General features: G+C 41.4%; 1 protein-coding gene across 3 annotated transcripts in view; it reads right to left on the bottom strand.

Moving 5' to 3' along the window:
- The window catches only part of LOC139627238 (ankyrin repeat domain-containing protein 13C), an 81231-nt gene that overhangs the window by 16517 nt on the left and 51560 nt on the right, over window positions 1-13154 (bottom strand). The window contains exons 1-3 of one of the 3 annotated variants that reach the window (XM_071487995.1): window positions 11165-11817; window positions 9132-9173; window positions 2891-2995 (exon numbers count right to left, since the gene is read on the bottom strand). In XM_071487995.1, the coding sequence (XP_071344096.1) occupies window positions 2891-2995; window positions 9132-9173; window positions 11165-11549 (532 nt within the window). In that variant the 5' untranslated portion in view covers window positions 11550-11817. Of the gene's footprint in view, window positions 1-2890; window positions 2996-9131; window positions 9174-11164; window positions 11818-13154 lie in introns of those variants that run through there. The other 2 variants (XM_071487996.1, XM_071487997.1) reach the window with 2 other exon arrangements.

Genomic DNA, 13154 nt, shown 5'->3' with positions numbered 1-13154 from the left:
GCCTTTGGAGGGACAATCCACTGTAATATAGACACTGATGTTGACATGGCTTTACAAAGAAAAAAGCCTCCTTCCCACATAAGCCAGGGGTTTCTCCAAAAAACATGTCAATCAGAGTCATTTCATGGCTTTAAGGTCACAACAGTAAAATAGTCCTATACATTTTGAGAGAGAAAATGACAGCAACCTTACACTTGACAACTATTTTATATATGAGCTGAAACCATCCAAAAATGAACTTGACCAGGCTTCAGACTAACCAGCTGCTGCTCCCACTAAGCTTTTCAGCAGCAAAGTCAGGTCTGGTCCTTTATTCAACAACCAACTACTTAGACCACTGCAGTCTGACACCCACATGGAAAAGCAGCTCCCTGTCTAATAAACACCAACATGACTGAGGCAGCCCTGCAGACCAGTTCCTGAAGCTGACAACGCAGCTGTGTGAGTGGAAAGCAAGTAAGGACAGAAATAACGCTTCCTGAAAAAAAAAAAAAAAAAACACATGAGAAAATCTATTTCTGAGCCACATTTTACCTTCTTGTTCGAATGGAGATCATAAGTGCTGAAACGCAAGTGACAAATACGTCAAATCACAGCAAATGTAGGTTGACATCAGTGGAAATAAGTCAAACACGTTCACTAAAAATAACACAGGAGCAGTACTGAGTTGGGATTTATTAATCATCACTTTCAAGAAATTGTTTGCTTAGTAAACTAGAATTATCACCTCACAGTTGTATGCCTCCTCCTCCTGAAGTTGCAGGAAATATGGTCCCAATCTCCCCTTCTTGAGTTACAACATTGAATAAAAGGCAAACGTTATGATGCCACGGTGAAGTTGACCTTTGACCTCTTGGATATAACATGACATCACTTCATCATTTTATCGTATTAGACATTTGTGTAATAATTAGTGTATTAAATTGTGAGTTATGGCCAATGATTACAGTCACAGTGACCTTTGACCTTTGACCACCAAATTCTAATCAGTTAATCCTTGAGTCCAAGTGGAGAGAAATTTTCTCAAGATGTTACTGAGATATCGCCTTCACCAGAATGGAAGAGATAGGTACAGACTTACTGTACAACACAGACTGTAAAACAAACAAAGCTCATAGGTCTCCACTTCCCTCACAGACTCATGAAACGCTGACTCAGCTCACACTGAACAATTGAACAAGTATGTTTTCATAAAAAACGTGAAAACATACTTGGCAATAAAACTGATTCTGATTCTGATTCTGATTCTGAATAACAGGGCTCTAGGCTAAACCGGAAAAGGACTGAACATTTTTTGCGCTGAATATGGAAAAAAGTCAGTTTCTCGTCATGATGTCATGGTGGCAGCCAGGTAAAATCCCATATATGGAAAGCCAAATGTGAATGTTTTACAGTGTGCAGACTTTTCACAGTCAAATGCTATACCTGAACTGTATCAACAGAGGCCCTGCCCTGCACTTTAAAGCAACATTAAAGACCTCAAGGTGGCAAAGAACAACAGCCCTTCTCAGTGGCTTCACTGCAGCAGAGGCCACAGTCCGCTCTTGACTCTGAAACCTGTGAGCTGATTCAGCAGATCTGCAGACTCACTGACTGTACCTGTCTGCCTGCAGGTTGAGTCTGTACCTGTCTACTGAGCTCCTCGATTAGCAGGCAGATACAGTACATTTCAACTATTTGTTTTTAGTTTGCTGTTCTGTTACTTTTATGGTACATTCACTTTTATCAGAGTCCCTGAAGTTCCCAGCACGTGTTTTGATAACAGCCAGAAACCAGGTGCACACTTTCTGCATTCAGCATGTTTAGATGTGCAGAGATGCAGAGCGTACACGTGTACAGAGCTTTGGTGAATGGTGATAGTAGCAGCAGTAAAACAGCTTTTCCAAGACAGAAAAAAACGAGAGCTACTGTTATTTACTGGAATAAGTAAAAAGCACCACTGAGCAAAATGGGCCGAGAAATGCAGTTCCCATCTTCATAGTGTTAGTGGTATTTTTAGTAGCATTAGCCGATATGACATTAATACTCGGGAGTTAAAATGTACACTGAGCAAACAGCTTTTATTAAAGATCACTACACTACAAGATATTTACATTAATTCTTCCAGCCTGTTCACATTCATGATTTAGACAATGGAAACTGCAAAAAAAAAAAAAAAAACAGACCTCCATCACACAGAACAAAACCACAGGCCTTGCTCTTCCCACAATAAACTCACACACACATATATATATATATCTATAAATAAGATAATAGACACCTATCTACTAGTTCATCGCTTAACATTTCTCTTCTGGTTGGCCAGTGTATAAAGGGTTACGCTACATATTACACCCAATACCAATGAAAAAATCTAACATGATTGGTCTCGCTTATGTATAAATGCTGTTCTTGCACAGCCATGGCTATGATTAATAGTGGATATATCAAACTGCAACTGAAAAAAAACAGTTTAACCCAGATTCTGGATTGTGGGCAGAATGGGTGAGACTAAGGCCTAAGTATAATCAGCCTAAAAAGAGAGAGAGAAACATCTAATGAATTGCCTTTCACCGAGGCACAAAAGCCAGAGGGCCCTGAGAAATTTCCCCTCTCTCCGAGGGACAAAGGAGGCAAGCCGGCATCATGGCCTCGCTGGGAAGCAGTAGGGTGGAGGAATGTGCACAGCCATTTGTTGATTTGCATCTGTTGATCGGACCTTTTCTCTCCCCCTTCACCATTTTCTCGCAGGAGAATCCAAACTGTAACACCACTGAAGCCAGTAAATGAGCTGACTGACCGACATGTTGATGTGATGATCAGTATGTGGCGGTGGTGGTGGGGAGATTTCAACAGTCTGCCTCAGTGTATTACCAAGCAGTGCCAGTCACTCACTCGCTCAGACACTTACTCATCTGTCGGTCTCCGTAGCTAATGGCCTCTGCAAGGGGGCTCCATCCCTGAGCGTTCTTCACCTTCACTGGTGCATTGTGGGCCAACAGCAGGTGGGCACACTCTGCAAGAGGTCCAGACAGACAGGTACATTATTATTTGAATTACAATTTGAACAAGTTTTATCAACAGCATCACAATTAAGATGATCAGATGCAAAAGAACATACATGCAAAAAAAAAAAACACCAACAGCGCAGGAGGAACAAACAAGGAACAAATAAACATGTGCCTTCCACACACGACTCTGCAGGTGCTCCCATAACAAGGTCTGTTTGTTTTTAGTCTTAAGTTTCGATTTTTTTGGAATAAGCACAGATTTGCTCAGATTTGAAGGGTTGCACACAGGTTCATTCAGAGTTAAGATGCCTGGAATGTAACTACAGTCAAAAATCAGAAAGTCTACAAAAAAGGTTGTTCTGTAACCACCAGGCAACCATGAAACAACATCTGAGGCAGCTTGTTTTTCTCATTGAACATCATTCATTTTGCTTAAAAGAAAACACACAGGACAATTATGTTTGAAAACTAAAAACCTAAGCAAAAAAACCAAACAAACAAACAAACAAACAAAAAGTTACTATTTCCTGGCAGTATTAATAAGGTGATACTGACTCAGTTCCTAGTCAGACAGGATGCAGTTTTTGCAGTGGCAAGATGCAGAGGCATCTTTTTCCAGCTTGTTTCCCAAGGCAGTAAGCATTTTGCGCACTTCATTTGTGCCCTGGGCACCTTGTGTTTTTACACGCCCAGAGTGTTTTTGCAGGAGCATTCTGAATGCGGGCCTTTGCTTGGAATGGAGGAGAAATTAACGGTGGCTGTTGCTAGATACCTGGAGCTGTATGACTTAACCGACCACAGTTACCTTGATTTGAACAGAAAACAGGAGGCCTGGAGGCAAATTAGTGCAGAACTTGGAGATTGGGGGTAAGTTGTTTTCATTATCAGATCTCTGTTTCTGTGTCCAGAATATTCTTAGAGAACAGCCTCTCACCCTCAATCAGAGCCAGAGCAAGTGCTCTCTGCCTGTAACCTATATATCTAAATAACGTGTACAGCACAGATCTCTTAGTTAACTTCGAAAAGTTAACTTTTGAAGTTAACCCCTCCCACCCCTCCCACAAGCACAAACTATCTCTCTGAGATAGGGGTATCAATCAAAAATGAAATAAAGTCAAGGACACTTTTACTGGCTTTATTTTTATGTTTGGTTTCTTTTCTTTATTTTTCTAGTTTATTTCAACTTTTTGGCCAATGTAATGCATTTATCACAAACTTACCTGATCACTTTGTGGTAAATTTTAATACAGGTGTAGCTGACAGATATAAACGTGTGATAAAAACTGGAGATGTTTCCTGTCGCGTCAGTGATTTAAAAATACTCTTGGTTTTATAGAGGGACAGATTGTGTGTAGGACTGAGCTGACAGCTGACCCATTAACCAAGAAGCCATATGGGGCCTACAGTTACACAAGACTCAGCAGCCTACTTTAGAGTCTATACTGCAAAAAAAAAACATGAGGAAAGATTTTCAGGAACAAAATGTCAAACTTCACAAAAAGACATCTCCTGCCGTGCAGAGTAACCCTCAGAGCTGTGCTTGTACTCCAGCTTCGGGGAAAACAGCCAAAGAACCTCATCCCTTTTCTGTGGCAAGATCAGTGGTAAGTGCAGCACAAAATCCCTCCACTCCCTGGGCAGCCTGTCAACAAACCACAGCCAGCCAAAAATGAAGCCCGTTGTTCCGGCTCAGCTGTCAGTTTTGTTGTGACATCATTCATTACACTGTTGGCATCTGTACAGCTCTGTCTCAGCACTGGGCAGGAGCAGTCACAGCCCTCTGAACAGAAAACTGCCCGCATGCAAAGCAGCAGCTAACTGCTAACAGTCTGCTGCTGAGTGGATATGTAGGGCTGTTTGGCCAGCCTTTTCAATGATCATTTAGTCTGACAAAAGCCGCATAGAAGCTCTCAGCATATCTGGTTAGGGCTCTCGTGTTCAGACTTGTTTCTCTACTTAACACCTCCATGAACGCCATTAAAAAACCTGCCTCAAGTGGTGTATTCACAGAGCCAACCTGGTGTCCAGGACCTTGCCTTTTGAAAAGACAGCGTAACACACAACATTGTCACATCATCTAAAAAAAACCACATCACCTCTCTAATCTACAAACTCGCCATGTTTTATTAATAAGAGAGAGGCCAGGGTCTCATACATTCTTTATGACAGAGTGGAATACATTTTCAAATTCTTTCTAATTAAACATATTATCCTCACAACAAAGAGGAGTGTGGCTGTCCCAAGAGTGTAGAAAAATAAAAAGGCAGGTTGCAACAGCACCCAAAGCACTTAGGCTATATTCTTTACAAAAACAATTATGAGCAACACCATTGCTCTTATGTACAGCTGACTTTAATGTGGGAGCACAGCAAAGAAAATCAGAACGAACAAAGACAGGCCAGAAAGAAGTCATCGTGTTTACACCAGAGGAGCAGCTGAAGTTCAAAGACTTGGCTCGTGACTAGTCTGGATTCATTTTCTTATTATATATCTGCCCAATTCTCCTGTGACATGATCTGCATGTTAAGTGCAGAATCATGTTGAAAGGCTGACCACTTCAGAAAGATTGACTAACACTGACCATATTGCATGCTTTAATTAAATAAAGAAGCTGTGCTGGCACCAGAAAGGGTGGATATAACTGCAGAGTGCATCACAAAGAGCTTTGCGTCAGCAAACAAATATGCAGACCTCTGTGCTCATGCATTAGTCCGATCCGTGCCGGGGTTCTGGGATGAAGCAGCTGATAACAGCGGTTAATGTGGAGTAAATACAGGCATCCAAGTGCACGAGCGCTCGCTTTCTGATATAAGCCAGCATTCCCTCTGGCCTTTGACCTATATATCACCTTGCTAAATCCAATGATTGTGTAATAATAATGGCAACATGTAGCAGATATACATTACATAACCATGGAGAGAACAGTCAGGCCATCTGTCCTGAGCTACAGACCTGCTAGCTTCTGGTCTGGGTTTAGCGTTTCAGGTACAATGGGTAGATTTTGTCTGGCTTTAACAATAAACTGAAGAACACCTCACACTCTCTGCTACTCTGTTGGTGGGCCAGTCCAAGTCAGAAGTGGCAGGGTGATTTTTATTCCCTCACCTTCCCTGGCATACATTATTTGACATTGGCCTTGGTGGAGCTGTGTGCTGTACTCTCTCTTAACATAAAGGAAATGCCTGAGAGGCTGAATGTCATTCCCTCCCTAATTATCATGCAGAACCTTATAAACAAAGCAGTGATGATAATGCAGCACATGCTTTGAATTCCTTACATATGTCAATGCAGTGTCTTAAGCAGACCAGATGACATACAGCAGGTGATAGAACCTTCATTACAAACATTAGAGACTTGAACCTTTACTTGGACTAACTGGTTAATATTACTCAATCTGGGCTGATCGGTTATTAATTCTACAAGTGAGATGCAAGTTCTGATGCAGAAAAGATTCCCCATCTGGGCAGTAGAGCTGTTATGTAATACAGTTATAATGTGATATCATCTGTATATAATAAAGCCTTTATGTGTTAGTGTTTTCTCTTGTAGGATGCTGGCAAGGGATAATCAAACAACTGCCTTCAAATCATTTAGCCTATAACTCATTAACCATGGTTTGCTGTGCGACTCGATCCAATATGCAGCTGTGAAAGTATTGATAAAAGGAAGTCTCCCTGTGGACTCCTGCTCAAGTCACTTACAACTCTGTGAGCGAGGCAGAGCAGGGTGGAGAAATGAAGTGCTCATCTAATGCTACACTGCGTTCACTGGCTACAGATGGGACGCTTGTCAAGAGGCTCTGTAGGCCGTCACCATCCATTCCGATCCAGGCTGAGTACGTCTATAAAATTGCTCTTTTCACCCACGTCCTCACCATCGATCCCACGCTCAGTGAGCAAATCAAACGGGAGTTGATCACATTGTCACTGTTTCTAATGCAATACAGAAAACTCTTAAACCTCACTTGTTATTGCTTTGCAGATTGACCCAAACCCCTGAAACATTTAGCTTCATGTACATTAATGTACATAATAAAGCTCACACCCTCTCTCTATCTTTTTTTAACTGATGACCTGGTAAAATGTGCTCATTTGCCATTACAGAGGAAGTCTAACTTCATTTCTAGGAAAAATCCACAATTAATCCAGCATTGATTTGGATGTTGTTTTAATAGCTACTCATTTGTTTAACCAGTATTTCCTCAAACAATCAGTCACTTGACAGAAAAGGAACTGGCAACTATTGAGATTATCATTACTGGGTCATTTGTAATTTCTGTTAACAATTTCTCAAGCATGAACATTTGCTGCTTTTCCCAGTTTGATATATTTTTAAACTGTATACGTTTGGGTTTTGGAGTGTTCTGTCAGACCAAACAACATCTGCTGTGAGAAACTCTAAAGGGTATTTTCATTATTTGCTGACACCAAACAATTCACTGAGAAAATATTTGGCCATCAGCTGGTCATTAGCTGCAGCCGTATGCATCTCCTCAAAAGACTTTTGCCAGATAAAAAGCAACAACAGCAACACAAGTAGCATAACACATTTTTTAAATTCAGGACAATATAGGTGTGCTGTGCAAGGTTGTTATTACTATAAGCTGGTGACATTTCTTTTTTTAAAGAAAGGTACATGTGCGCTATGTTGTGCAGATGATTTTTTGTGGTCAAATGTTAATTTAGCCTTGCACCTGTAGTTATACCAACGACCCTTTCTCAGTATTTCACTGCTACTAACAGCAGAACTACAAAAATGGATATATTATGCTCTGTTTTTAACTGTTGGTGACAGAAATTATCTCTCTTCTTCCTCCACATGGGATTTTTTGTCAACTGTGTAAGCTCAAAATTAAAGGGACTTTCAACAAGAATCAGTCATTACTAGCCTGGTAAATATTAAATGCACACACAAACCCATATACAAAGAGAGCCTTGTCCTCTCCATCCCAACAAGGCAGCCACACCCAGACTATGATCTCATGCTGAAGCCTTCAGCCTGTCTGGCCTGAGCATCCCTGGAGGACAGGGCAGCCACACAGGCAAGAGATAGGCAACCTCATTAGCACAATCAATTCCATAGCATTCCATCCGACACTGTTCTTTGGCACGCCGCTGTCTGAATTGCCAGTAGGCAGTGGCAGGGCCTTCACTCTGGCGACAGGAATTGAACTTTGTGAATGTGAAATCAATTGAAACCCATGCTCCAGTGGAAGACACTAAACAAATGGGACTGTGCAGTAACAGCAACTCGATGCTTGAACCGTTCACCGAGAGCCTTCTGCAAAAAAAAGGGAATTAATTTTTCAAAAGCATGTTCCGAAGTCTCATTGTCAAATTAAAGGTTAGCGTCGACTCACAAAGGGGGGAGTACATTAATGTTTTACGCACATGCTTTCAGTCCAGTGCAACTCAGCTGAAAACAACATCATGTTATGATTTTTAGAAAGCCTAGAAGCATGACAGAGTCATCATATACTTTAAACTACACAGAGCTCTGCATGACACATGATAAAATCTGCATCATTTTGTGCTCTTCTTCACAACTTATTCAAACTAACAACTAAGGAACCTCTTCCGCATGAGAGATGCCAGTAGAAAACTATTAATAGCACACTACGCGAATGTTGAAAATGACATCTATTATCTCAGCTACTTATCCCCTGCAAAGGCTTCAAACTATTAGTCTTTAAGCCAGAGGTGGAACATCGATCTGAACAAGACACTGAAGCCACAGAGAGGATCCTATTTCTTGCAGTGTCATCATTATCTAATCCCCACTGATTAAATACGCTCTAATATTCTTTGTGAATGTACTGAATAGAAGAGAAGAAGAAAATTGTTTTCTTGCTCAATCCCGTTTTTGTTCAGGCAAAAATCCATAGACACAGCCTCTTTACTCATGCATGAGCCTCTTGCCTTCTGGGACTTGGGTAGTGATCTGTGACAAATGTCTGGTGGTGCTTAGCTTAGCCGGACAAATGCATATACAAAGACACACACAAACACGAACACACGCATAAAGAGAAACAGAAACAAAACACATACAGCGCTGCAGAGAGATTCATTTAGTGGGCCACAGACACAGCCCCAGAGAGACAAAAATAAACCACATGGAGGTGAATCTTTCAACATTTCTTACCTTTGTGCCCCATCATGACAGCCAGATGCAGCGGCGTGTTTCCTGAAGAAGAGGGGGGGGGGGGGACAGAATTTGTTTACTGTCTTTGATAAGCTCAGTAAGAGACATGTGTGACAGGCACTACGGCACTAGGACTGTCACATTTAAGGTGCATTAGATATTTAAATTGTAAGGCATGGTGCACTAAATTCAAAATGATATGGAAAGTGTATGCGTATTGTATGTTCTCCTACCATGACAAGCAATATTACAGTCCATCAACTTCCTGCGCCCCCAAAATAAGCTGCATTTAACAGGCAGGGGCCAAGGCTTGTTAACGGACACAAAGTAAAAACTGAACTGTAAGGTTGCACACTAGAAATGCATTCAGGGAAAATAACATTTGGATTAGGTGTGGAGAAGCACTTTTCTTCCCAGGATGTGAAATGTGCCTCATAAGCATTGGAGAATCCCTCAAGAGGAAGCCAAACTGCCCGGTCAGCTCCTTCAGGCTCCCCTTCCAGGGGAAGAGTGGTGGGCAAGCATCCAGAGTAAAGAGGGCCGGCGTTGTAGAAGCTCTGATGTGGGTCAAAATACAAGCTGGGGATAAGATATAAGTCCCAGTGGATGTTGTGATAAACTGGACAGATGGGGCAGTGGAACAACAGAGGCACAAAGATGTGGTGGGTATGTGGTGTGGGAGACACCTCTCCTGTTTAAGTGTCCTTGAGCCTGACACTTGATATTTACCTGTAGCAATGATAATGTCACTGATTTAAAAATCTGAGCTTAACCAGTAATAATAATTGTTAGTTGCAGTCGTATTGTAACTCAAAACATTGGAATACAATGATAATATTATCTTCATGGTCTGATTCAGATACAGGTACAGTAAGCGAGAAAAAATGTTTTTATGATGTGGTTGAATCAGTAACCACCTATATCACTTTTATAACCATCAATTTTACATTATACTGGCCATATACGTGGCAAATGTTGGGCCAAAGTAAAGGATGATTTCTTTGCTCCTATAGTACTGGCTGTTTGTCGAAATGGAAACAACCAAATAAATTTCAGCGACTTAATGTGTCAGTTTAACTGGAACTAATGTGTGAGTAAACACACAAACTGCTGCCAATGAGCCACACCAATCCACAACAAGGCGGGCAAACCCGTTGAAAAATACAGGTTCAAGTTCCACAACAACACCAGAGGCAAATGTCTGAAACCTTTGTTGCATGACACCATGTCACAGCTTCGTTTGAAGACAGACCAGATTCCAGTCCTGGCACTGAGCACAAGTGTGGGCCATTTTTTTGTCTTGGCACGTAAAGTGAAACAGAACAATCTTGCTTTTTCAACAATTCCGGGAGGGTTTCTCTGGAAATTGTGTTATCTGAGCAGACTTTGCTCTGCGGAATAGGGGCTATCAGCCTGGGACTCCTAATGCATTAACTATAAGCTGCAGTCCAACTTATGATGAGTGTTAACCCTAACCCCAACCCCAGGATGACTTATCTTTCAGCAACAACGATTAGTCAATTAATTGATCTACAGGAAAATAAGCAGCAACTATTTTGTCAATATCTTTGCTTTTGACTGTTTTTCATACAAAAGAAGACATCTGAAGACCTTTGGGTTTTGGCAAAATGGGGTTGATATATATATATTTTTTAATTTCTAACTTTTTTTGACCAAACAATTAATAGAGGAAACAACTGACAGATTAATCAATCATAAAAACAATCGTAGTTGCAGCCATGGTTGTGGATAATCACAACTTTCACTGCTGTTGGTGGAAGGATACGCTGACGCTTCTGAGGAACAATCATGCTGACTTGAGGAACCCAGATGTGATAGTTTCGGGATCGGGGACCTGAACTATTCCTCCTTGAGTTCAGTTTTCCAGGCCTTGGCAGGCAGAAGCCTCGCCTACTTTCATTGCTGATGGAGACCGGTGGCCTATTAGCTAAAACTAAGCTTCACTGCACCTTGAAATGTGATAGATCACGATGGGCTTTTTGGTCAGGGTGGTAGGCGGCTGGTAGACTCACCGTGGATGTCTTTCTGAGCGATATTCTGCGTCCGTATGAGCGAAGACAGGCGCCGGACATCTCCCTTAAACACACATTCGTGCACCGGAAAGTCCTGACCGGTTCGGATGATGGGGTTCTTGTTGTTGTCATCGATAACATCCGATGTTGACAGCGTGTTGGTGTTAGCATTAATCTGCGACTGCTGCTGGTTCTGCTGCTGCTGCTGTGTGGACGACGACTTGATTAACTTGTGGTTGCTGAAGATTTTACTCGCTCTGCTCTTGTTGTTCGTCTTGGAGGCGGTGAAGGTCCCGGTCGCAGCCTCCTCGTCCGGCTCCAGTAAGTCCTCGTCCTTGCTCGGCCTGTGGTCTTTCCGCAAGGAGCGGATCTTCTCTCCGGTCATTTTCTAACCAGTTGGCGCTAACGGAGCAGAGGGTGTCGTCGCGGACGATGACCCTCCGAGCCAACTGATGCGATCCGCCAGTTGGAAGTCTTCACGCAAACACCGAAAACTGCACAACATGAAAACACTTAATCCTAACACTGGATAGGCAGAACTAAAAAACCTACAAGCGGAAGCTCCCGTTTAGCACCGGCTTATAATGAAAACAAACAATCCGCTCTCCTCCTGCCTTTCAAATCTGTCGCTGCTGGCTGCTCAACGTAGTTGACTAGTACGGAATATTCGGCTGATGTCTTCCGCCCCGTAGTATCGCGATGGTTCAGGAGAGGTTACTAACGGTCACTTGCTGATAACGCTGCTTCTCTGGCTGGGTAGATGGGTGGGTCAGCATTACATCCCAAGGGGATCGGCAGTAGAAAGTAAATTATTTTTCCCTCTAACCCTGACTGCCATGTCTGCCTGCACCAGAGCATTGGGATCTACTGTTTGAAGGTTGAAGTTATACCAAGGATCATCGGTATCAATACAGACATCAATCGATTGTATTGGTGAAAGCAGCTACTGGAGCCTGGTGCCTACTGGTTCTCAAACTTTTTCACATCGTGGACCCCTGAACTGACTCCCATTTTGTCCCAGGGTCCCCCATCTGATAAGATTTTTTGCTTTTAGATGTTTTATTACAGAAAGTGTTTCAAACCCATAACAAAAATAATCATACACTTTGTCATTGTGTTAGTTGTGGATGGAAATACAGTGAAAATAAAAACGGTGCAAAAAAAAAAAAAAAAGAAAAAGAAAATTCTCAAGTATCACATAAGCACTTCAAAACATCAATTAAGTACAGTTCTTGAGTAAATGAACTTAATTATTTTTCCACCACTGTAAACTGCTTTGTCTGCTACAACTACCACCCCTGATGTGAATGTGGATGCTCTGAGACATTCATTTGTAAGAGCAGCAAATACAGTGCCTGGGGAAAATATGGAAAGGAAGAATAAGAGTTCAATTTACAGTTTGATTATAAAAATATATCAAAGATGGCACCAGCAGCGGCCCCAGATGCACAGATGGATAATTATTTCCAGTCCTCTAGTTGACTTTAGGGTATTGTTTGACAAGATAAATAAGCATTTAAGAGTTTAATCTCTTTATGATTTTGCTCTGCTTAAACATTATATATTAAATTAAAAAGTCCACAGCGATGCTTGAAATGTGTTTTTTTTCATCACAAGAAAAAGCTACATAATATCTTGCAAAATTAATCAGGATTTCTGTGAAAACTGTTATTATTTTTTTCCAATAACTAGAGAACGGTGCTCAATTGAACTTTTGAATATGTAAAATTCATGACAATGATTATGTAACTAATTCATCTGTTGTTTATTTTGTTTATTTGTTCACTTTTCTAAAACAGTTTGTTTTAGAAAGAAGCATCAGTTTTGTGTGCATGACTACAATTACTGTAATACACGTTGTAAATACACAGTAGACATGCTGAGGAGTCTACATACTGTTAGATGTTAGTATAGTCCTTGTTTTTACTTTCATGTCTCAGATTGTATTTTATTTAAAGCTGAAACAATCAGTTGATTAATCAGGTTAGTT

The sequence above is a fragment of the Trachinotus anak genome, unplaced genomic scaffold (genome assembly GCF_046630095.1).
Source record: "Trachinotus anak isolate AG129_WGS33_773 ecotype Australia unplaced genomic scaffold, CSIRO_AGI_Tana_v1 ptg000010l, whole genome shotgun sequence".
Classification (NCBI taxonomy): Eukaryota; Metazoa; Chordata; class Actinopteri; order Carangiformes; family Carangidae; genus Trachinotus; species Trachinotus anak.
Note: the sequence above shows the minus strand (reverse complement) of the source record. Positions and strands in the feature narration are given on the sequence as shown.